This window comes from Hydra vulgaris, chromosome 09 (assembly GCF_038396675.1).
Source record: "Hydra vulgaris chromosome 09, alternate assembly HydraT2T_AEP".
Classification (NCBI taxonomy): Eukaryota; Metazoa; Cnidaria; class Hydrozoa; order Anthoathecata; family Hydridae; genus Hydra; species Hydra vulgaris.
In genome coordinates, this window is record NC_088928.1 from 14,558,828 (window position 1) to 14,586,446 (window position 27,619).

Consider the following 27,619-nt stretch of genomic DNA (forward strand, 5'->3'; position numbering starts at 1 on the left):
TGTGAGAGGTCGGCATCAGGTCAGCAAAATAAATTTGACACAAAGGGGTTACCATAAAACAAAAAAACAATGTCGGCAATTAGGTCAAATTGCCAAATGCCGACCCTAATTCTGAGGGCTGAGTATAATATGGTGAGTAAAAAAATAAATAATATTGAAAATGCTTTAATGTTGTTTAAGTTTTGCTTTAGGTCACAAAAAATTTTTTAAAAAGTTGTTTGTAAATAACTCCTACTGTATTTTATTACATGATTCTTTTCATGAAATAATTTTTTAAGGAGTTATATAGTAATTTTGTGGAGAGAAAAATAATTACAAATTACATGCGTCAACCATTATTCAAAAGAGTAGAGCAAGACATTAATGCGTGTAGAGAAGTAGGTTACCTAGATATCTGTCTTACCTTACAAACACACTGTATTTTTACAGTAACACACCATTATTAAGTCATTAGTGAAATTCTAGTAAACAAAAAGACAAACACAGCTAATAAACATAACAAACTTCAAAAATATTTTAAACTATATTTTAGGTTGTTCTGTTAATGATACTGGATTACAAAGATGTTTAAAATGTGTTTGCAAAAAAGTTTGTGTTTTAGTTAACTTAAAGCGTAAATAGTTTGGTAAATGCACCTATCTTAAAAATGCCTTCCAATTCAAAATATGATACTTATATTTACAAAATTATTTCTATTGAAATTCTCCTTTTTGATTATCTTAGAAAAAAAAACTTAAAGAGCTTTTACTTCTATTCTTTTAAAAAAATATTCAAAAAGACCAAAAATTGTAATTGTTACTTAGTAATAATGCCAAACAACTTTGTTGTTAATAAGTAACAATGTGAAAACATCTTTGTTGTTTCTTAGAAACAATGCCAAACAACTTTGAGACAAAAAAATATGATGAGCATTTTAGGATTAAATTTTTTTATTTTCTATTCTTCAATTTTATCCATTTTATTTAACTTTTACTAAATGCAATTTAAAAATTACAAATGATTTAATAATAATAATAAAAATAATAATAATGATAAAAATATTAATAATATAACCATGTAAATATTTGAATTCAAATATAAACATTTGAACAAAAATATAAACAAAGCTATCAAAAAATATAAATAAGGTTTTTAACAAAACAATAAGTAAAATTATTATATTAAAATTATTAAAATTATTAATGGACAAATAAATAAATGAATGTCATAATACTAGCTTAGTTTGATTTAAAACTGAAATATTTTTAATTAATTCTTAATAATATAAATATTACCAAATAAAATATTACCAAATTTCATCAAGCAGTTGAGAAAACAATGACGAATTAATAAAAGATTTCAACACAACATTCCATAAATACTCCACAGTTTCTAAAAGGGTCACCGGATTTTCAGATAATACCTAAATATGATACAAGAATCATAATCAGCAATTACAAAATAATTTTTAATTGTTAAATTAAAGTTTTAAAACTCTTATTAAACTAAGTACCATCTCATTCTTTAGTTGACAATAAGAAGCAAGCGATTGAAGTATTGAGCAAACATACATTGGATAACTGAGCTAAATCAAAATACTATATAATTTTATATCTAACATTATGAAGTTTGAACGTAGGCAGTTGTTAATTGCAACACGGTTGGTTAAAATACATTTCATTTAATACAAATACATTAATTTTAGATTCACAAATTCAAATACAAATAAATGTAATCTGCATTTTCCAAATACAAACACATATTTTAGTTTACAAAAAAAATACAAACATTTTTCAAGACAATACCGATGAAATGGTATACTAAATAGAAGAATAAAAACAAGTCTTTTAACAAATATCACTCTAAAAAAAATTTTTAAATTATTTCAAGGTTAAAAATGAGAAAGATTCTTTGTTACAACAAAAAAACAATGAATATGTTAGTTTCCTCCCCCCTCCCCTCAAAAAAAAAAAAAAAAAAAAAAAAAAAATGCTGGCCAACCTGGTTTAGGGAACTACAAATACATTTCAATCAAATGTATATACAATTAGTTAAAAATTTTTTTAATCAAATACAATACAAATACAAATAGGACAATACAGCCTATTATTACCAAATACAAAAAACGTATCTGACCCCAACCTTAGCAACCACAGATGCTTATTTTGTATGACTACATCAATGGTGTTTCATATAAATATATATACATTCTGACATCATACACAAATAGCGAGCTGGTGGGGGCTTCAATACATAATTTGACTGACTATCTAGGTAAAACACGCAAGAAGACCAGTAAAATGATTTATAAATAAAATATTCTTACATGTTTTTTTTGAGTAATTTCAGATTCTATTGCTTTAATGCACTGTACCAAAAGAGGAAAAAACCCTTCAATAATTATCCAACTCATTTTACTAGAATCTGTGATATGCATTGCACTCTCTACAACATGAATTATTGAGGCTGCATAAAAATCATCAAACTGAGAGAAGTTTCCACACAAACCCTGTACCTTTGTCATAATAACCATGTAGACATCTCTAGTTGAAGTTGAAAAAGTTAAAAAAGTTGATCAAAATTAAGTTCATTTGTTAAATTTATTTCAATGGGTCACAAAGTAAAGACATAAAAAAAAAAAAAAATCAAAAATCTATACTTAACGAAACATAATATTTGAATTTGTATACACATGCAAGTATATGTGTTTTTACTATGTATACATATTTTACATATATGTATGTATACTATATGTGTATTGATTGAAAATTAAATAAAGAAATGCATTGATAATAAACTTATATGATTTTTACCTTTTCTGTGTTTAAAATATAAATAGTGTAATAAATGATAGATAATCAGAAAATATTTTACAACATACTGAAATAAATTTGATGCTAAACCATAATACAGTAAGACCCTCCAAAGCTCATAAACTTCTACCATAAACAAATGATCAACTTGTTCTAGTGATACGTACTTGTATATTAAATCATTAATCGAATATAAAGATATCTAAAAAGAATTTTAGTAACACGGTTTACCAAATTTAAATTTTACAACAGAATCTGTTATTTGAAATAATTTAATTAAGAAAAAAGTGTATTTTGAAGAAGTACACAGTGTATTTTATCATTATAAAAATTATATTATTATTTATTTCCATTTTTAAACTGTTAGAACAATTATGATAACTATATGAAAAAAATTATACATCATTAAAAACTTTAACTTAATATTTGTGAAAATACATTTTGTTCTGTTTATAAATAAAATAGATAATTACAAAAATTAAAAAATATAAAAGGCTTTAAATAAACTCTCTTAATGAGTTTATTTAATGCCTTTTAAATTTAACTCGCTTAATGAAGTTGGTAAAAAAACAACAAGTTTAAATTGCTATGGTTGTTCTTTTAGTGAATAAATAATTCAGACTATTTTGTATTCCAATAATAAAATAAGTAAGATAAAAAAATGAAACACAAAGAAAATAAAACAAAAACACAAAATGCACAAAAAATTTGAGTGTAAAAAGATAAAAACCAAGCTTTTTATCTTTTCTCCCTTTAATTTTTATATAAGTCAGTTTTTATATAAGTTATATATATCATAGAACTCCAAACAAATAACGATGCAGTTTAATTGACCGAACAAATCAGATGAAAATAACCAGTTAGCAAAAAATCTTAGAAACAACTTCACTATAAAAGTCAGAGAGCTTTTGCCCAGACCTATGGTAGCTCCTAATTTGTCATATCATTCCTAATCCATCAATGTTTCTGTTAAACAAGTTACTATCTAACAAAACATTTTTAGATCATTTTTTTATTTTTATTACAAACCCAGATCCTATATAAAATTCTTAACAAAAATAAACACAATCATCTGAAACAAAAAAAAACAAACAAAAAAACAAACACCATATTTCGCAATGTAAAATTTAAATCAATTGAAAACATATAAAACAATTGAAATCTACTGGCTAAGATAACTTAAGATATTCTTAATAAGATCTAATATTGTTGATCCTCGTATATCCTTCAAAATGATGCAAATAAACCTGGAGCTAACTCTACCCTTTACGTTACCTGAAATCATTTAATAGAATATTCCAAAATATTGTACTATTAGTTTTTTCTAAACTCAAATCAATATTTCAAGAAAAGAAAAAGATTATATTTGCATATACATTACCTTTCCATCAAATCCATCAATAGCATGAACAAACTCAAAAATGGGAAAAGTAAAAAAAAAAACAAAACCAAAACATAAACTGAATTTATGTAATGAATACAGCAACTCTCAACCACGCTCTGTTTTACATTCAAAAATTTAAGTTTTAAAAGCTTTATAAAAGCTTTCAAAAATTCTTAAATGCTTTTTGACACCCATTAAGCAATCATTATATTTTATGATTATAAACTGCTATAATAATTCTTATACTAACATATTCCTATTAGGGATGTGCCGAATCCAGTTTTTGGCCAAACATCGAATCCGAACGTTCAACCATGAACTGTTGCTAATTTTAAGGATAAAGTTTTTGAACTCGAACTGAAAATTAAATTTAACATTTAAAAAAAAAAAAGTGCTTATAAATTTTGTTTGAAATTTTAGGAACAAAATTTAAAATGTTTAATTATTTTAGTTTAGTTAATTAATAGTTATTTGTAGTGTAAAAATTTAAAGATTTATAATGAGTATAACTTACACTATTTTTCATTATACAATTATTAACTTTAATATTTTATAACCTAACTTTTATATTTGTAGATTATAATACATTATAATCTACAAATATAAAAGTTAGGTAACAAAAATAAATGTACAACATTTAGTGTAAATGATATAATAACATTTTATGTAAGTTATGTTACATATTTTATACATCTTAAGGTTATATATAAAATCTTTAAAATTATTATTTAAACATTTAATTATATTTAAAATGCTTTATTTTATTTTGGGTTAAACTTCACTTTTTAAAATTTAGTATTAATTTCTTTATCTTTTAGAAGCATAAAACAATGTTTTAAAAAAAAAATCTTTAAAAAGTAGTTTCGAAGAAATACATTTATTTTTGTAGTGCAATTAGGCGCCATTTAAAAACAAAACACTTTGAAGAATATATATTAGCTGAAAAATAATCTGATGAAAAAAAAAAAAATTGTAGTATTAATAAAAAAGTTATGGGATATTAATGATCTTAGAGCAATCTAAATCCACAATTACATTGAGGAAATGATGGCTATAGACATTCAACCATAAATAATAGTAGAAAATCTTGGTTTTAAAAAATTACTTGAAGAGATGTTTTCTAATTATTACAGGAAAAAACATAAGTAAGTATTTACAAAAAGGTATACTAAGTTTTAAAATTTTACACACAAAAATCCACATTGTTTTACATGATAATGATGCCAATATCGTAGTTGGTATTAAGGACAGTGGTTTTAAGCCAATGTCATGTTTTACACATAAAAACAGTTATGTATACATGACTCAGTTATGTTGCATAAATCTGTGAAAGATATTTTAGTTTATTGAAGACATCTGGGAACTCATTTTCACCAACAGTAGCAGCAAAACTAGAGGCAATTCAGAATTGACTTTGTACAAATAAGGATGGAAACAAGAAGGAATAGTTCCTATGACACGATTGAAAGAATGCTTGATCAAAGAGTTCCTTTGACAATCTATACTGCAGATCATGCTACCCTATCAACATTAAGTTTATTCCAATGGGGTTTAATGGGTTCCAATGAGATTTAAAAATTTAACTCTTAATCTGAGCAAAGGAGAAGTATATTTTTCAGATGTTATTCCTTTGTATAATTGTCAGATGTTATCCTTTGTATATTTGTCAGATGTTATTCCTTCGTTTATTTGTCAGATGTTATTCCTTTGATGATGGCTCAGAAAGAATTTTTTAATCAAGTATTAGTATGTGAGGCTTTTTCAGTATTATTACTTTGGTTGAAAAATTAAATGAGTAGACAAGACTGGGTACATTTTTACATAATAAGTATTTAAATTTCAACTTTTTGTGACCCTAGATAAAAATTAACGTATCAAAAAGAAGATGAGAATAAAATAAAAAATTGGATAAATGAGTTGACACAAGAAATGTAACAGCATAATTTAGAACTTGAACCCTCTAATTTTGATGGTGACAAACCCACAGAAAGTAATACAAATGAAGTAATTGTAAATCCAGCTTATCCAAAAATTAAAGAATGTTTTCTGCTAGTTCCCAAACTGATAACTATAGATTCCAATTTTGTAAATACTAAAAAGAGCAAAAGATTGAAAAGATCAAACTTCAATATGCACATCATAAACAAAGAAATTGAAGAGTACGTAAAACTCCCTCTTGTAATGAAAAAGAAAATCCACTTTTATGGTGGAAAAGTAACGCATATTTAAAAAAAAATTTAAAGCCTAAAAAATTAAAATCCTAAAAGTTTCTTTCAGCGCCACCTTCTGTAGAAAGTGAAGGGCTTTTTAGAACAGGTGGCAACATTTATGAACCTAATAGAAACAGACTTTCACCAGAAAGTGGTGAAAAACTAATCTTATAACTTGAGAGCAAAAAGTGATAATTAAGTTTCACTTATGTTTTTTGATATTTTATTTCATTAATAAATGATTATTTGATTATGTGAAAGACTCAAAATTATTGGTTTGTTTATTGTTATTTCTGTTACATAGTATGATTATATAATAATAACTCCACAATAAATAGCAGCATTATTATGGAACTCCATAATCATAGAGTTCCATATCAAGATATTATATATCATAAACATAAATGGAGAATCTACCACAGCAACAATGGACATCTCTTCAAACAGGCTCAAGTTCTATAAAATATTTAGTTAAGGTATTTTGACAACAAAATTTAACGCCGCATTTATTTTCAAGTTAGTTGGGATATTTTGACAGCCAAATTTAATGTTATGTCAGGATATCCTGCTACCGGTAACATGTAACCCAGTACAACCTGTTTCACGTCCTGCTGCCTTGTAGGATACGCTTTTTTAGGCAAAGGCTAGGGAAGCCAACTCCGACATAAAATTCCCCCTCCCTTGGGGCTCTTGGTTGAGTAAAGGCTAGAGATAGTGTCTTGATAAAAATACTCATCTTGGGCAGATGTTAAATACATCTGGCTACTGTCATGTAGAAGGCCTCCTAGACAAAGACTTAAGGGGTAAAGAGATTCTATCTATTGACTAGCCTCACATGCCTTCTTTATCTATTAGGCTAGCACAGATTTATTTTTAATACATTGTTTCCAGTTTAGGATGTTGAATGGTAGATCTTCTTGACTTATGCATGGGTTTTGCTTGTGTCTCTGTTTTTCTGACTAGGCAACTCATTCTATTATCTCCTAATGAGGGTACAGCTCTAAAACTCAGTTTTATGGTTCTGAGGCCGGCTGGTAGTCAGGTTTCCTAAACTCTGTGGTAGCTCTCAGAGAGGCTGATTCCATCAACAGCTGAAAAATATCAAAGTATTAACAGTGCCATGTTGCACATGAATGGTGTCCCTGTTTGTACTTTTGGTGTGCATTGCCAAAGCCACATTTGGAACCCTTTGTTACGGCTTAGGGTTTATTAATAGTAATGAGGCAATTGCTTGGGCTATTAAACAGTGTACTGAGTACTAACTATGCTTTGAGCCAAGTTCTTTAACAAATTTAAAAATGAATAAAGTACCAAAAACTATAAAACACAAAAAACCATCATCATCACCAAGTTCTCTAAACCTATAATTCACCAATATTTGTGGCCTTCAAAGTAATTTTTCCTCTGTTGAGTCTTATCTCTTGCAAAGTTCACCAGCCCTACTTGCTTGTTGTGAGACTAATTTGAGTTTGGTTGTCTCATCTTGTGATCTTAGTGTTGATGCTTATCTTCCTTTAATTCATAAAGACTCCAACAGTCACATGCTTGGCCTGGGCATTTACATTCATTAGAATTCACCCATTTGTTGGGAAACTAGGTTTATATCCACAGACTGTTCTTTCATGTGCTTTTGTATAGCTCTACTTCACTCTATTGCCTTTCTCTTTGTTCTATATTGCTCTTGTTCATCTTAAGACTGCACTATTTTGAATGTTATTTTTAATCAAATTGACCAAGCCATCTCTCTTTATCCTTCATGTCAATGAAGGATAAAGAGAGACTTCAAGCCAATATCATTGTTGTTGGTGACTTTAATGCTCATCACACTGAATAACTTGACTCTAGTGTCAGTGACTCTGCAGGCGCTAAGGCCCACAACTTTTGCCTTTCTCAATCTCTAACACAAATAGACAACTTTCCAACTCGCTTTACAAACTATCCAAGTTATTTACCTTCTCTACTGGACTTATTTCTTGTTTCTGATCCTAATCAGTGCTCAGTGTCTCCATATATACCCTTAGGTGTTTTTGATCACAGTTTGATCTCTCTAAAACTAATATCTCATTCTTCTTCATCACCTGTCATTGTACCTCTCACAACTACCTTAAAGCTGACAGGGACTCTTAACACTATTTTCTTCATGATGGCCCTTGAAAAGAAATCTTTCGTCTTCTTGCTGACTAATACGCTTCTTATGCAACTTCATAGATTCAGGCTGGCATGGAATCTTTTGTTCCCTAATGATGATTCCAAGTCAACCCTCACTCTTCTCGATGGTTTTCCTCTCATTGTGCTGCTGCAATTTCCAATCATAACCATTACTTTTATATCTATCAGCAAAACAATTCTCTAGAAAACAGGTGTCTGTTTACTACTGCTGGAAACCATTGTAAAAAGGTTTTGTCTAATGCAAAGCCAGCTTTCTCAGGCCATGACTTGTGGAGAATCTTTAAAAGTATCTATAATAAGGGTAAGTCTGTTATTCCACTTCTCCTGCCTAGATTCAGATTTTGTTGCCTCAGCTAAAGACAAAGCTGATTTGTAAGCTAAGAACATCTGGTTAATATCATAACTTGATTCCACTAGTCCCATTCTACCTGATATAGCCAAAAAACAGGGTGACCCATTACTTGACATTCGTATCACTCCAGTTTCTGTATCTAATGTGATTTCCTGCTTAAACTCTTCTACAATTTATGGTCCGGACAACATACCTGTTATAGTCTTGCAGAAGTGTTCTCTAGAGCAGTTGTCTATACTTTTAAAATTATAAAGTGCTTATCAGTCTTTTTTTCCAGCCTGCTGGAATTCCAGCCAGCAGCATTTGTTATCCCTATTTTCAAAAATTCTGGGGAGCGATCTGACTGTTCTAACTACCACCCCATTAGCACCCCATTAGTCTTAGAACTATCATAAGCAAGTCTTTAATTAAACACTTAATCTCTTATCTTGAATCTCATAACTTACTTTCTGACCATCAACACGGATTTTGATCTTCTCTTTACTTTACTGCTGATTAGTTAAGGGTAATAAGCAATAGGTTTTATTGTGCATTAGACGGATTCAGAGAAGTTAAGGTTATTGCTCTCAACATTTCTAAAGCCTTTGATAAAGTTTGGCATGTTAGTCTTCTCTGTAAGCGTTCTTCTTACAGTGTAACAGGTAACATCTTTAAGATTATTGAATTCTTCCTTACCAATTATAGCATAAAAGTTTTCCTTGATAGACAGCACTCTTCTTCAAATCCTGTAACTTCAGGGGTTCTTCAAAGTTCTATCCTTGGCCTTATACTCTTTTTAATTTACATTAACAATCTCCTAGAAATTCTCACATTTAAGGTGGTATTGTTCGCTAATGATACTACCATTTATTCTTGTCTTGATAAGAAGCCAACCCTCTCTGATTGCTTGGAGGGGGTATTTGAGCTTGAAAAGGATCTTTTTCAAGTCTGCAACAGCATAGGGCTCTCTATGGCTGGTGAACTTTAACTCAAGTTTTTTCAGCTTATCCTGAATAATATAGACTTTCCTATATTTATGAATGGTAATGCACTCGATGAGTCATCTACCCTTGGTCTTCTAGGAATAACTCTTAATTCAGTTCTTTCTTGGAAACCATATATCAAATCCATAGCAAATTAGCATCTGCTACGGTTGCATCTCTTTCTCATGCTTGCCACTTTTATTCTAATTTTATCTCTATAAATCTCAAATCCGTCCTTATACAGAATGCTATTGGCAAATCTGGGGCGGATCTTCCAATGATACCCTTTTTCTTTAAGACAAGGTGCAAAAACCGATTGTTAACATAGTTGGACCTGCTTATGCAGCCAAGCCCGAACCATTATCACATCATCATAATATTGCTTCTCTTTCTCTTTACTATAAATACTATAATGGGCATTGCTCTACAGAGCTAGCGTCCTTGTGCCATCTACTAAAATTCATTTTCATGTTACTCGTCATTCAATTAAGTCTCTTTACGCCATTCAATTAAGTCTCTTTAAGTCTAGTCTAATCTTTTAACAGTGACTGTTTCTAAGTGCTCCAAAATTCGTATTCATCTAGTTTTTTCCCTCAAACATCAGTTTTTTGGAATTCGCTTCCTTCATCTTGTTTTCCTGATTCATGTAATTTGCAATCTTTTAAGTAATCTGTTAATCGCTATCTTGCTCTATAAACTTCATCTTTTCTCTTCCAGTAACTTCCAACTTTAATAGCGGTTGCTTGCAGCCTTGTTGGAAGTGAAGTTGTTGAAAAAAAAAAAGTATCTTTTTTATTTAAATTTCTATTTTAAGTTTAATAAATAGTGATATATTTAAAATTTAACTCATTTTACTATTTTAAAACATGACTTTTTTTACCATTTTACCATAGCTACCAGATACGATACAAATGAGTTAAATTTGAAGTCTAATCTAAGATAACATATGATATTTTCCAAAATTTATGTTTCTAACATGTTCGGCTGAACATTTGCCAAGGTTTGGCTAAACCCAATGTTCAGTTTTTCATAACATGAAATTAATTTCATAGTGAACAAACATCTAAATAAATCTAAAAATATTTTGAAAGTAGAATCAATGGTTAAAAAAGCAAGTTTAATTAGCTAAAAACAAATTGTGAGACTTCATGTCTTGGAAGTTTAAAATAATTTTGTGAGATTTTGTGTCCTGGAACTTTAAAAATCATTTTACTTTACAAAACAATAGGCCAGTTTAATAGATGAATATTTTTTCAATGAAGTAAATTTGTCCAGGAAAAATTTGTTAAAGGACTAGATTTAAAATATTTTATTTATTAGTATGAATTAAAAATTTTTATACTAATGATACTGGAAAACATATCTGACATAATGAAATTTTTTTCAAGTTTCTTTAAATTTAGTTCTCTAATATATTTTTACGATTACCAAAAGAACAATACCCATGAGTAAAAAAAATAAGAAAAAGTAAGAAGTATAAAAAAATTATTTCAAAGAAAATTTAAATTTGGTATTATTTACATTTACCTCAAATTTTCGAAATTTTTGAAATACCAGAAACTATTACTTACAATTTTTTTACTTATCTCTTTTCCAGCTTGGCACAATGATCTAAAAAGGCGAACTACCATTAGTGCTGTTTTAAAGTTTTCGAAGTTATTCTTAAGAAGTGAATAAAGCACTTCAGTTAATCGTGGACAATCCATAATTCTCCAAGAAGATTCGGTATCATGTTGAGCAATCCTGATCAAGACAGAAACACAATTTGAAATAGCATTGTCTGATGGATGACATATCTCAATTACATATCTTAATCTGGGTAAAACTTGCATCTGCAATAATCCCTTGAAAATAAAATTACAATAAAAATGAAATTACTAAAAATGAAATAATTTAAAAATCTTATCTTTACCTAAATCCTTATCATTGTTTAAATCTTCCTTGAAAGAAAAAATTTGTTTTTATTTTAAAATAGGTTTTAAAAAAATAAACCTTATGAATAGCTTTTGTTATATGAAAAAACATTTGACAAAATAACAAGATTAAAACCTTTCTCCCTACTGTACTAAATACTAAGTGCTAATTTATAAAATAAATTGCAACATGAATATTTATTTCCAGATTACAAGCGTAACTTTTAATTCAAGTAAATAATTCAAGTAAAATTTCCGAATTGAATAACTATAAATTGTAATTTTAAGTAAATAAAAAATATTGTCAAAATCAAGCTGTCAAAATAAGAATGGAACTATTTGCTAATAATTCATTTATGCTATGATTATATAGGCACTAATGACTTGGAAATTTTATGTTTTTTAAATAATGAAGCTTAATAATTTCAAAATTTATTTAGAATTTAACTTAAAAATACACTTAGGAACTTTTAATTAAAAAAAAAAAAAAATACAATTTTTATAAAAAATCTAATAATTACAAGTTGTAGAACTTTTATAATTTGCATCTTGATCTCTAGTTTTTGCATATAATTAAACTGTGTCTATTAAAATTAATTAAAATAATTGGTTCATTATAAAAATATTTAATGAAAGATATAATGATTAGTGCATCCAATACTGATCATATCAATACCGGTATTACTAGGTATCGATACTATCAGTATTTAAAGTAATAGGTTGGCTAAATACCAGTAATTATATATTGCATATATTAGAAAAATAAATTTTTTCCCTAATTTTGTTTAAAAAATTTAATAAAAATAGAGTAATGCAAGTTCAACTAAAAAAAAAATGACTTTTAATATTTAAATAGACAAATGCAGAACATTTTGCATGACTATTTTTGCCAGATAAATATTGCAAATTTCAATTACAATTGATCCTGTCTAAATATTGTACAATTGAAGACCTTGGCACAAAAATGAAGTTTTAATTAATAATATTCTGTTCAAACCAAAAAAATTCCTTTTTGGTTAATTTTTAGAGTTGAACAGAATATTAATAATTAAAAGATGCTATAACAGTTGATGCAAAAATAATATACATTAGATCACTCTTTATGCCATTTAAGTAAGAGTTTGTCTGAATGATACTACATTCCCTACATTCAGAGTTCAGGGCCAACGACATAGGTTTCAAAGTAGAGAGGCACAATCATTAATTTCAAAAAAAAAGTCCTATATATCTAGAAATTTTTAAAGAAGAAAAAAAAAGAAAAAAAAAGGAAAGGTCCTTTAGAAAAAAAAGTAGGTGAGAGGGTGGGGGTGGGAGGTGCAGTGTAGCCAGCTCTGGAATTAATCTTGACTATTTCTTATGTAACTAGTGTTCAAAATGACAAATGTCTCAAACTGAGACATAGATAAAAACTAGTTTTAAATAATAATTAAAATCCTCAATTTTGTTTTAATTACTCTAAATAATGATTATAAGGCATAATTTTTGCTGTAACTTACTTATAAGTAGTTATAATTAGACTCAAGAAAAACAACAACTTAAAAACGCATTTTTTGAACTAATAATCACTTAAAAATCACAGCCAATGATGACGAACACTTTTCCAGTCGATTTTAAATTGTAATGCGTGAGAAGGGGGAGACTATTGAGCTGACTAGCGATTTGCAGCCATTAACCTGTACACTAAGGTGCACACTGTTGTAAAAAAAAATTTTAAACACTCCATAAATACACAGTAGATGAATTTGCTAAAATCCTTTCACTAATACTTGAATCTAAAACTTGTTGGAGTCACTTATACACATTGCTTAAACCTTTCATGAAATTGAAAAATTTGCCCCAGAAACATTGTGTCAAAATAATGCAACAGTGTTGTCAGCTGATTCAATACTATCATTCATGATAAATAACTTCAAAGACACAGAATAAATTTTTATTTTAAAAGCTAATTTGGCACAACGAAAAAACGAGCGTCTGAAAACTTTTTCTAGATCTCTGCAATGGACCATCAACAAAACAATAACTTGGATCAAGGGCTGTCTTTTAAGCATCTTGCCATTGTAAATGCCATATAGTTCAACTAAATGGGCAACAGTGTTTTACCTGATAACGATTCTGTTGACAGAACTGGAAACTTATAATTGAAAAAAAAAAAGATTGACATGGCAATTTTGAATGATAAGGAATGTAAAAAAAAAAAAAAAAAAATTCAAACGCTTTAAAGTTTATCAACAATAGTCTGCACTGAGATTTTCAGTTTTCAAAGAAGACGAAGCTAGAGGAGCATACTTGCATAACTCTTAAAAATAATTGAAAATTGTAAAGCCAACCATTTATTGAATTGCTCGAATAAATAAAAAATAGTTAAGTTTTGAAACAAACCTTAACAACATCTACTTTAACAAGTTCAGCATCAAGTAGATCACGATCTTCTTCTTTTTCTTCTTGTGTCATTTCCTCATCTTTCTTTTTGTAGTAGAAGCATAGTTGAGGAAGTACAAAACCATTTTCAGTGAACAAAAACTTTTGTACAAACTCCTGTATCAAAATTTAAAAATAGTTTATCATGACATCATTAACAAAATTGTCTTAATCTGCACTTGCGGTGCAGATTAAGACAATTTTGAATTTTTTTACACTAATTTTAATTAAAGTTTGAATTTTAAATTATTTTAAGCTTGCTTTATCACGCATTATTATAACTCAAAAAAAAAAGGTAAAACTATTTTTTCGAAATCACATAAATAAAAAAAACGCTAAACTTTAAAAACTACATTTAAATTACTTGTTCACTTTTAATATACAAAATCTGTGAGAGGGTTGCAACAGCAGCACTGTAGATTGGTTCTGAATGATCATCTATCGACCATCTTAACAAAAAAAGAAGCCCAGCATCTAAACATTGTGTCAATAAATCTGTAGAAAGTTTTCCATAAAACTCTTGTTGATAATACTAAAGACATCAGTGATAGATAATAAATATGTGATAGATAATAAATACACAACACATATGTGTAGTTAATACAAAAAAGAAATTAATATTATAATATTTAATATTATAAATTAATATTATAATATTATAATATATTAGAAACTAATATAATACTCTCGAAATTAGAAAAAATAAGGTCAGCAATAAAAAACTGACTTTAAACTAAAATTTGGTTCGGCATAAAGTTGACCAAATTTTAAACACAAAGGTCACCATAACAACATAGAAACTAGGTTGGCAAAAAATCCCTGATCTCAGACACTTAAGTTGGCAGTTAATTTGGCATTGCTGAATACCAAATCTAATTCCAAGAGCTGTATATATATATATACTATTCATTTAAGACATAATTTATATTAACTTATACAAACTTTTAAAAAAACATTAAAACCTTATATGTATTAAAAATTTATGATACATTGAAACGTAAGTACTTGAAACTTGGCCAAACTTAACTTGAACTGAACAGTATTAAGGTTCTTTTGTCAAAAAACATACCATAAGAATAGTTTGCTTAAAATTATTTTGAACTTTTAAAGCAGTAAGCATGTAAAAATTCATCATTAGTAGGTGTGGTTGCTATATACACCCTTAGTGGGTGTGGTTGCTAAATACATTATTAGTGGGTGTGATAGCTAAATACATTATTAGTGGGTGTGGTTTTAAAATTCCATGGCAAAAACAGACTATTGTATGTTGGAAATTTAAACAGATTTGTTACATATTTTCCATAGAAATTTGAGCTTTCTGCATTCCTTAACCATATAAACATTAACTATGATAAATCACACACTATTCTTTGCACATTAAAACACTTTCTCTTTACATATTAACAGAATGATAAATCAAACCAAAATACCTTTTCAATGACTTTTGTCAAAAGCTTCAACCCAAATATTCTTTGTTGAGAAAAATTTGATCTAACCATATGAAATAGCTCTAGCAGTGTATAACCAGGTAAACTAGGATCATCTCCATGATGATATAAACCTGAGTAGGTTGGTTGGTTATTTTCTTTAACCAAATTTCCTTCAAAATCAAAACGAGGCAAAGAATTTGCATCCTGTGAAATATATTTTTATGATTCCATTTATTTAACACTAATTTATATGAAACTATTTATTTTAAAAACATTATATTAGTATTATACCTCATTGTATTTCAAAACAGGAACAGATTTCATCCAACTCAATTTTTCCTTCTCTATTACATCCATATGCACAAAATCTTTAGAAATATTAAACTCTTTATGAGGTTCGAACTCCTCAGCATTTGGTGACATATTTTTACCGGGCTCAACAATAGTATTGCAACTATCAAGTTGTTTATCCATATTACCATTTTGTATATTTGGAATTACATTTGGCGTGACATCACTACATGAATCAGTTTTTAGCGAATTTTTTGATTTCAATAAAGATACAAGCTTGGGATCTTAAAAAAAAACACATAATTAAACTACTTATTTCCTTTTACTTATAAAAAACCTCAGGTTAAATTGCTAACACATTAACTTAAAGAAAAGTTTTTCATTTTGAAAAGTTGAAAAATAATTTTTTTTTTTAAAGTAACAAAGCTGCAGAGAGTTTGACTAAAAAAGTGTTGAGAATACAACTCAGTACTTCTTACTTACAAAGCAATCACACTATAATACACCATTAACACATGTTTTTTCATTTTTTTTTTGGCTTGGTAACTAGAGTAGTAACTGCGATTATCAACTTTATATAACTGCATTTATCTAACTTATGCATTTACCTAACTACATTTTTCAAGCATTTTAGCATCTTGCCTAAAACAGAAAGGGTGTAATTAAAAGAAATTACCACAATAATGATAAGAGATATGCAGTGGTAGAGGATGAAATCAAGAGTAAGAAAATAGAACATAGAAGAGAAAAAAACTTAATAGATAGTTTCCATGAGTAGTCAGTAATAAAAAATATAAAATAAAGTAGAAAGTTCAGTAAATATGTTGCCATTAATTCATTCATTCATCAATAAAAAAAAATTAACATTATTGTGATAATGACACCTTAAGCTTAAAGAGCAGAAATCTCATTATAAATTGCTGCCTTTGATGATTCTATTATCAGAAAATTAACTTAAATTTTTTTTTATTTTTAATGTCCATGGTTCATTTTTTAAAGATTTGTTAAAATCTTAAATAAAATTATTTTTCTTAGTGTAACTTAAAGTTTTAAAAATGATATTTTTATTCAAAAATATCATTTTTTTAAATTTTACATTTGTAAAAAAGGAAATGATTTTATTAAGTAGTTGAAGGAATTTTTAAAAACAAATTTTCTTTTCTGGCGCTATTTTTTTGCAGAATGAGTATTTATGACTAAATATTTTATTGTTACACTAGAACTTAGATTACGATTATATATATTTTCATTGTTACAATAATTTTTTTATAATTTCTTAAATGTTTTTCATTTTCCTGGTGTTTTCATTGTTACAATCACTTTTTTATAATTTCTTAAATGTTTTTCATTTTCCTGGTGTTTTCATTGTTACAATAATTTTCAATAGCTTTGTCACTCTTGAGATGTTTCCTTTCATTATATTAAAAAAAAAAAAAAAACTTTTTCTATAGCAATTTGCATAATATCTACATCATTTATATTTTATAAATATAAATTTTTTTTTTAAAAAGCTGCATTAGTAAAAATTTATACCTTAAATAAATTAGAAAGTTTTCTAGTGTTTTCATTGTTATAATAATTTTTTTATAATTTCTTAAATGTTTTTCATTTTCCTGGTGTTTTCATTGTTACAATAATTTTTTTATAACTTCTTAAATGATTTTCATTTTCCTGGTGTTTTCATTGTTTCAATAATTTTCAATAGCTTTGTCACTCTTGAGATGTTTCCTTTCAATACATTAAAAAAAAAAAAAAAAACTTTTTCTATAGCAATTTGCATAATATCTACATCAAATAATAATGAATTCTCCTTCAACATATTTTTTAAACAAATTTAATCTTTTGTTTGAACTTTTAACTTTTGTTAGTAATTGAACTGTCTGATTTAAACTAAACATCTTTTCTATAATTATATAAAGTCATTTGCTTACATTTAACTTTTCTAGATAACTTATCAAAGTAACCTTCTTGGCTCAACTGAGCAGGATCTTTATTTTATTTTTTTGCAATTCCTTACTCCTGGTTTGGTCCTACTTAATGTCATTTAAAGACGATGGACCAGGAGGACTACAGTTCTCCTGGTCCATCATCCTATGACTAATAGGTAAAACAGCAATCCTTGCATGTTTTACCTATTAGTCATAGGATGTATGTACACTCCTAGTATGTTCTACCATTGTGCCAGCCAATGTAAAAAAAAAAAATACTTAGAAAACATTTATTTTTGTTAAAAAATAAGAAAGAAATATTTTAGTCTATTAAGTTGCGCTATTGTGGTTTGTTAAAAAATGATAAAATTTAATTAATTTCTTCAATTAAATTTAATGATTTATACACAGAGTTTACTAGATTTTGTCATCTTTAACAAACTGTTGTTAAAAATTGGCAATTTTACATGGAACAATAAAAATACTTTAAAAATAGAGGTTAACCATTTTAACAGAAAAGTGAGGGAAGCCCTTGAAATGCAACGCAATGAATGTTCACCTTCAGATGGCAGTCTGAATCAGGATGATGTAGGTTACGTCACAACTTCCTTTTGGAAATCTATGTTTCAGTATTTGAATAAAAAGAAACTGTTGCTTTGATTTGTTTTTGTTTTGTTTTTAATGGTTTTATATACTCCCTTGAAATATTGATAGAAAATTATTTTCAAATAAAGAGTTATATCCATAATAGAAGTTTCAATTTTTTTACCACAAACAATATATATATATATATATATATATATATATATATATATATATATATATATATATATATATATTTTAAACATCTTCACTTCCAACAAGGCTGCAAGCAGCCACTAATTAAAGTTGGAAGTTACTGAAAGAGAAAAGACGAAGATTGTAGAGAAAGATAACGATTGACAGACGACTTAAAAGAATTCCAAATTATACGAATCAGGAAAGCAAGATGAAGGAAGTGAATTCCAAAGAGCTGATGTTCGAGGAAATAAACTAGACAAATAAGCATTTTTGGAGCACTTCGGAACAGTCACAGAAAAAGGATGACACTTAATTGAATGACGAGTAACACGAGAATGAATTTTAGTAGATAGCACAAGAGACACAAGTTCTTTAGAGAAGTACCCATCATAGTATTTGTAGAAAAGAGAAAGAGAAGCAACATTACGACGATGTGATAATGGTTGGAGGTTAGCTGCAAGAGCAGGTCCAGCTATGTTTACAATGGGTTTTTGCACCTTGTCTAAAAGAGAAAGGGCATCATTAAAAGAACCGCCCCAGATATGGCAACAGTATTCCATACAAGGCCGAATTTGGGATTTATAGAGATAGAGAATAGAATCCGAAGTAAGAAAGTGACAAGCTCGATAAAGAGATGCAACCTTAGCAGATGCTAATTTTGCAACTGATTTGATATATGGTTTCCAAGAAAGATTGGAAGTAAGAGTTAATCCTAGAAGATGAAGAGTAGATGACTCATCGACTACATCACCATCCATAAATATAGGAAGATCTAAATTATTGCGATAACGATTGGCTGAAAAAAATTGAGTTATATCTGTATTGAAGTTCACCAGTCACTGTGAGCCCCGTGCTGTAGCAGAAGTGAGATCCTTTTCAAGCTCAAATGCCCCCTCCATGCAATCAAAGAGTGTTGGTTTCTTATCATGACAAGAATAAATGGTAGTATCATCAGCAAACAATACCACCTTAGATGTGAGAATATCTGGAAGATCATTAATGTAAATTAAAAAGAGTATAGGGCCAAGGATAGAACCTTGAAGAACCCCTGAAGTTACAGAATAAGAAGAAGAGTGCTGTCCATCGAGGACAACTTTTATACTACAATTGGAAAGGAATGATTCAATGATCTTAAAGATGTTGCCAGATACACCATAAGAAGAAAGCTTATGGAGAAGACCAGCATGCCAAACTTTATCAAAAGCTTTTGAAATGTCAAGAGCGATGGCCTTAACCTCTCCACCTTTATCTAATGCACGATAAAACCTGTCAGTTATTACTGTTAGCAAATCAGCTGTAGAACGAGAAGATCGAAATCCATATTGATGGTCAGAAAGTAAGTTATTAGATTCAAGATGAGAAATTAAGTGTTTGTTAATTAAAGATTCAAAAACCTTGCTTATGATAGGAAGAAGACTAATGGGACGGTAGTTAGACGAATCAGATCGCTGTCCATAATATTTGAAGATAGGGATAACAGATGCCGCTTTCCAGCAGGCTGGAAAGCAAGACTCTGATAAGCACTTGTTGAATAGTTTTGAGAGTATAGACAACAGCTCCGGAGAACACTTCTGCAACCACATATATATCCACCCTCGGAATTAGGAAAAATGAGGTCAGCAATAATATGCCGACCTCAATTTTTTAGAGGTCGGCATCAGGTTGGCAAAAAAGAAAAATCAAGTTAGAGGTCTCTGTTTGAAATATTACAGAGAAATAACAAAAAATCAATTAAGTCATAATTTTTTTTACAACAGATCTGCAAAACTATGGAACTCAATATTTTTGGAACTTGTGGAGCTGTTGACAGTTTAACTCCTTTAAAGCAAGATTCAACTGTTGGATGAACAACATTCGATTAATTAGACTGTAACAGTATCCTTTAAGGCATACTCATGGGTTTACCAAGCCAGTTACGTCAAAACTTACTAACTAATTTTAATATTAGTAGTAATTAAATGTTTCAAGTACTTCAAAGAATATTTAATCAACATTTACAAATAGCGTAGTATTTGCAAAATTAAAATAATAGTAATTACACTTATCAAATACTTACATTTTGTATTCGAATAGTTATTGTATATATATATATATATATATATATATATATATATATATATATATATTTGACTTTTTTAAACATTAAAGATATTTAAGTTCAAAAATATCTAAAACTTAATAAAACTTTCATTAAATTATGGAATTATTTTTCATTATTACTTAAAATCGAAAAGAATATGAAAAGAAACAAAACTTATTGAAAATTTTTTTTTTACAATATATTGTTTTTTTATATATAATAATATATATATTTTAAAAATAAATACTGCAAAACTATTTTACATTCATTTAAAACTAATTTTTATATTATACATTTTATATTTCTTCAAAACTAAATTTAAATTTTTAATTTTTAAAATCATATTTAGTAAAAGTGTTTAATTAAAAAAAATTTTTATAAAATAATCAGGTTCTTTAACAAAAAAAATCACAGTTGCAGTTAAATGCTTTTTTATACAACTTAATATTTTCTGAATAAATGCAACATCAATGATATAAAAAAAAAATTTATACATTCCAAAATTAAAAAAAGAAGGTTTTTGCTTAATGTAAAACTGCTGAATGCGTACGCAAATCGCTAATTATTCAAGTACCATTTCTTAACAAGGCCTGACATACATACATACATATTTAAAACTTAATGGCTTTTTTTTTTTAATGTTAATTTACCTCCTCAAGGTCATGAAGGCTACTAAAGTTTAGGAGGCTACTTAATATATGGTTACAACTCTCTAACAACTCTATAACTCTGAAACATAAACCTAGACAAACAAGGCCGCAGCGCAGAGAAACAAGTTGATTTATATAAATTCATGATACAAATGGAATTTAACAAAAATTCAACTTTACCTAATGTTGAAAGTAAACTTTTTTGCGCTTCGTATATTTGCTCTTCATTTAATCTACTAATAATCTCAAGATTTTCTTCATGTATAGTTTTTTGAGTTGGATCTAGAGAAGCTGCAGAAGATGCACTGCAAAAAATATCTTTTTTAGCTTCTGGATAACCAACACTCTTATTGATTTTATCCTTGTGCACATGAATATCTTTCTCAAAAAGTTGATTGTCTACAGATCCAAAGTCATTTTGAGGATTGAATCTTTTAAAATTTTGAGCAAAGAGAGATTTCTTTTGACCTTCTCCACTTTTCATTGCTGTATTGAGTTGTGGTACACTTGGGAATCCCAACTTATATGATGGAACAGGAAAGACTGGAAAAACTAGAGAAGGCTTTTCCTGAAATGCAGAACAAAGTTTTACATTAAAAACTTACTTTTAATGTTATTCTATGAATTATTTTTACATCTAAAAGTGTTTAAATACTAAAAACACTAAGTAAGCATTGTACTTGTTGATATAAAACTATATCAAATATCCTAAATATCCAAAAACGTATTTTGACAAAAAAAAAATTGAATAAAAGTATCAACATATATATATATATATATATATATATATATATATATATATATATATATATATATATATACACTAATATTTTTTATAGTAAAAAAGTATAAAAACATTATTTAAGAAGCTGGCTGTTTCAGACTAATCATATGCTGGTAAAACAATACCCTAAACTATGAATGTTTGACTTGTTGGACACATTCTTTCAAAAGCAGATGGGAGAGTCAGCTACTAACATGGCATTGCCTTACGCCAAAGTTTTTTATACTTGCTTTTACCCTAATAATTAAAACACTAACAGCATTTAATTACATATTAGGAATATGTAATTAAATGCTACCCTAATATGAATATAACTATGAATGCATGTTTAGATAAAATCTCTGACATCACATTGAAATAGTGTGCTGCCAGAGGATACATTGACTATCTTATAGCCCAGGTATATACATGGTCATACATCAACTATCTTATAGACTGCTGCTGCAAGGGAGTGCCGCTATATCAATTAAGGGTTTGGCATGGGGCAGCAATCTCTTCTTTCATTATTCTTTGCTCTTTTCTGAAAACACCGTTTAAAGTAATGTAACAAAAATAGGGCAACAAATTATTATCTAAAGATATTAAAAACATACTTTTTAAAACCCTCTTAATGTTTTTGCATTAGTTAAGGTCAGCATGAAGTGAGTTCAAATCATAAATACATTCTATACATATATACATGTTACCCTCTTTCATGTCATCCCCTTTCCTTGCATGAGCTCAACTTAGTTGTAGAAAACTTGAAATGTAAAACTAAAAACCTAAATTAAAATCTACCATTTCCATAATTTGAAATTTACATGAGTTAGATACTTGCATACGCTCTATAATATATATATATATATATATATATATATATATATATATATATATATATATATATATATATATATATATATATACGCTCTATAATATATATATATATATATATATATATACGCTCTATAATATATATACGCTCTATAATATATATACGCTCTATAATATATATATATATATATATATATATATATATATATATATATATATATATATATATATATATATATATATATATATATATTATAGAGTGTATGCAAGTATCTAACTCATGTAAATTTCAAATTATGGAAATGGTAGATTTTAATTTAGGTTTTTAGTTTTACATTTCAAGTTTTCTACAACTAAGTTGAGCTCATGCAAGGAAAGGGGATGACATGAAAGAGGGTAACATGTATATATGTATAGAATGTATTTATGATTTGAACTCACTTCATGCTGACCTTAACTAATGCAAAAACATTAAGAGGGTTTTAAAAAGTATGTTTTTAATATATAATTGAAAATGCTAATTTTATATTTAAAAAAAACATTCTATTAAAGTTATTTTATGAATAAATAATAAAAGGTTAAAAATACTTAATAATCAAAAATACTTAATCAATCAATAAAATACTTAAATAATCTATGTAATAAGGAATTTTGGTTTACAGCTATTTTTTCACTCCCTCATTAATAATTCGAAACCAAATGGACAACAATTTAAAAAAATATGAAAATAATATTATACTTCGCAGAGATGCTAACAACTGATAATGCACAAGGCATTGTAAATGTGTACACAGTATGGTTTTCTGTATTTCTTATTTAACCTTAATGTGCACTAAAAGTGAAAAATAATGAAAGAAAATATTGCTGCCCTATGCCAAAACCTCATATATATATACAACGAATGTGGTTGCATATAATTTTTTTTTGAAAAAAAAAAATATATATATTTTATTTTAATATATATTATTCGATATTTTGCTGATCTACCGTGATCAGCGTCATCAGGTTAATAAATAAAAATTGTTACAAAGAAAACTGTTAAACTAAAAACAAACCATTAAAAAGATAACATTAAAAAGAGCATGAGAAAATTCAAAATAGGATTTCAATGTTGACATCAGATAATCTAATAAAAAATGGCCCCCAAGCTTTTGTTATCACGCTATCACCATCATTCTTATTAACAACATTTTTGCCACTTACCAACTCTTGCTGAACTTTAGCTTTGTTAATTTCCAGGGATTCTTGAATTTTCTGAATATGATATTCTGGAGCAATTAATATGGTTTTGGGATGTAACCAGTCAAACGTACCTTGGCATGATTTGAAATGTTCAATAGCACCTGAACTGGCCCATTTTCCTTTTATAATATTTTTCTAGTACTCAATACATCTTGATATAATTTTCTTTTTGGTTTCACTAATGTATATAGAGTTTTCAACAAAACAAGCATGACAAGAACAATTTAACTAATATCGCCAGAGACTTTATGAAAAATAGATTTAAAAAATAGCAATTATCAACTAACTGCCAACCAACCATTAATAGAGCTACCATGGATACCAATTGTTGGTCCCAACTTAGAAAAGAATTTAAAAAATAAAACATAAAAGTTATATTCACATCAGTTCCAAATTTAAGCAATATATTCTGTAACAATAAAACAAAACTTCCTCCAAATACAAACCCAAGCATCTACCAAATAAAATGTTCATGCAACTCTATATACAGAGCTCAAAACAACGAACTTTTTTGTTCTGGACTATTTGTCCAATTAATACTCAAGTTTGACAAAAAAAAAAGAACAAATCTAAGCTCAAAAAACTAAATTTGAAAAGGAAAATATATTTATGTTCCGTTTTTTAAAAATTATTATACTATGCGAAATGCTATGTAAATTATTATAAATATATTAAACACATAAATTATTAAGTTTACTTATTCCTTTATAAAATAAAGTGACAAATTAGTTATAATGATTGTTTAAAATAATAATTTTATTTAAATTATCAAAGAATATTCCACGTAATAACATTTATATAAATATGCATTTTTTTAAAGATCTTTTAAAACTTTTTCTGATTACTTTTATAAACACATTTAAAAGAGAAAAACTTGAGCGCGAAAACAAATGTTACCTAAAAACTCAAATTTATTATTAGTGTAATAAAAAGTACTGGTTTCTAAAAGCATTAAAATAACTTTTATGTTAAAATTTTTATAAAATGAATATAAAAGGGGTTTTAAAAGTTAAAATATTTGTTTGAAGTTTATAAAAACCATCGGACAAAAAATAAAATAAATAGTGAACTATAAATTTAAAATAATAACTAATTGCAACATTTTAATATAAATGATTAAAAATGGGCAACTGACTTCAAAAAAATGTAATGCTTTGGCATTTTTTTAAAAAATAATCAACTAAAAAATGATGAATTTTATCCTAGCCATGTGCTCAGCTTCAATTTTTGTTTTGTATAAAAAATAAAAAAGTTCAAAAAAATTAAGTTTATATAATAAACTAAGAATTGTATATACTGAGTTTATTATGTAAATTTGAAACAACTAAAATGATTATAAAATAAATGCACATAAAAAATGGGCGGAACAAAATGACTGATAAATGTTGTTTTTTACTGGACAAGTGTCGAGCAATGTCCAATGCCTGGCGTCTATTTCAAGCCTTCCTAAATGCATCGGTGAAACCAAAAAGAAAATTATATCAAGATGTATTGAGCACCAGAAAAATAGTATAAAAGGAAAATGGACCAGTTTGGGTGCTACTGAAAATTTCAAATTATGCCAAAGTACATTTGACTGATTACATTCCAAAACCATATCAATTGCTCCAGAATATCATATTCGGAAAATCAAGAATCCCTGAAAATAAACAAAGCTAAAGTTCGACAAGAGTTGGGAAGTGGCAAAAATGTTTACTTTTTATTAGATTATCTGATGCCAATATTGAAATCCTATTTTGTATTTTCTCATGATTCTTTTAGTGTTATCTTTCTACCGGTATGTTTTTATTATAATTTTCTATTTAACAATTTTTATTTATTATACCTGATGATGCTGATAACGATAGATAAGCAAAATATTGAATAATATATATTGAAATAAAAAACAAAAAAAACAAATATATATTTTTTCAAAAAAAGTTTATACACAGCCGTATTTATTGAATTATACACACACACACACACAAACACACACACACACGGACATATATATATATATATAAATTAGCAAAAAAACTTATCTAATTTTTGTCTTTTACATTAAGAAAAAAAACTAGATTAGTATTTTTGCTAATTTGTTATTGCTCTGTTCTTTAAGAACATTGAGCACTCTATTTGTAGAATACATCAACATAATATATATATATATATATATATATATATATATATATATATATATATATACACACACACACACATAAATAAACTTCTTGCAAGACCGATGTTCTTAGAAAAAATATTTAAGTAAAGGAAAAAAATTGTAAAACATTTTGGTTTTAATCACAAGGATATCTCTTTATAAGCCAATTATGTGTGAGCAAGTGTTAAATGTTTTCAATTTAGAGAAGTTCTCTGATATTAATCAAACTTCACAAAAAAGTCAACTAATTTGAGCCTTACTTGAACATTCTGAAGGATTTCGGAAATATGTTCTTTATCTTTAGCTAAAAACCAAAAGAAACACACACTAATTTAAAATAAAAGTAATGTTAAAATTTAATAACATTCAACAATTTATATTCAACTAAATTTATATTCAATTTATATTCAATTAGAGTTTTGACAGACAACATAAAACTTGGACAAACTTTCACTTGTATCAATTTAAGTAACTTAACTTTAAGTGATTCTATTTTACTGTCAAAACAAAGTAACAAGTAAAACATTTTGTTTGTTATGAATATTTAAAAACAGTTTCAAGAATATTAAAAAAATATTTTTTTTTACTTATGTGCTTCGCTAAACATTTATGGAATTTAGTGTTTTTTGAAACAATTTTTATAAATTTAAAACTTTTTTTGAAAATAGAGCTTAAAAAAATTCAAAAACACTCTTTTAATACTCCCTACAAACTGTTTTAAATGGTACAAAATGCTGTTAAAATTGCCCCTTCTATCTCCAAAAGGCCTCTTTTTTTTTAAAACTTTTTTTTTGAAACACCTAATATATATATATATATATATATATATATATATATATATATATATATATATATATAAGGGTGTCCCAAAAAAAAAAAATTTCCTTTAGTTTTGTATTTAGTTTTGACTGTTAAAAGTGAAAATAAGAAGAATTTCGGAAAATTATGAAGTTTGACCCTCCACCCCCCCCCCACCCCCCCCGCCCTTCTTTTAAAGTTTTTCCATCCTCTGCCCCCCACTTTTTCAAAATTATTTACTGTAAACTGTGATTTTAGGCTAAATATATAAATTTATTATTGCAATTAAATATGTTTTGTATCAATATTGTAATTCTAAACTATGTATCATACCTAATATTAGTAAATATAATTTGTTTTAATTCAATGATTCTCAAAAATTAATAAATAATATTATTCGCAATATTTGAGATGAGAAAATCTTTTATAATGAATATTAATGCTACATACATTATTCAAATAGTTTTATAATTTATAGTTACTTTT

General features: G+C 27.3%; 1 protein-coding gene across 1 annotated transcript in view; it reads right to left on the bottom strand.

Annotated features, from left to right (window-relative positions):
* Window positions 1-27,619, bottom strand: part of LOC101235135 (RNA polymerase II-associated protein 1) — a 65,720-nt gene that overhangs the window by 20,770 nt on the left and 17,331 nt on the right. The window contains exons 3-13 of the mRNA XM_065804807.1: window positions 26,596-26,639; window positions 21,540-21,927; window positions 15,922-16,205; window positions 15,631-15,834; window positions 14,565-14,732; window positions 14,162-14,317; window positions 11,441-11,713; window positions 2,861-2,994; window positions 2,306-2,522; window positions 1,493-1,564; window positions 1,290-1,402 (exon numbers count right to left, since the gene is read on the bottom strand). Coding sequence (XP_065660879.1) covers window positions 1,290-1,402; window positions 1,493-1,564; window positions 2,306-2,522; window positions 2,861-2,994; window positions 11,441-11,713; window positions 14,162-14,317; window positions 14,565-14,732; window positions 15,631-15,834; window positions 15,922-16,205; window positions 21,540-21,927; window positions 26,596-26,639 — 2,053 coding nt within the window. The remainder of the gene's footprint in view (window positions 1-1,289; window positions 1,403-1,492; window positions 1,565-2,305; window positions 2,523-2,860; window positions 2,995-11,440; window positions 11,714-14,161; window positions 14,318-14,564; window positions 14,733-15,630; window positions 15,835-15,921; window positions 16,206-21,539; window positions 21,928-26,595; window positions 26,640-27,619) is intronic.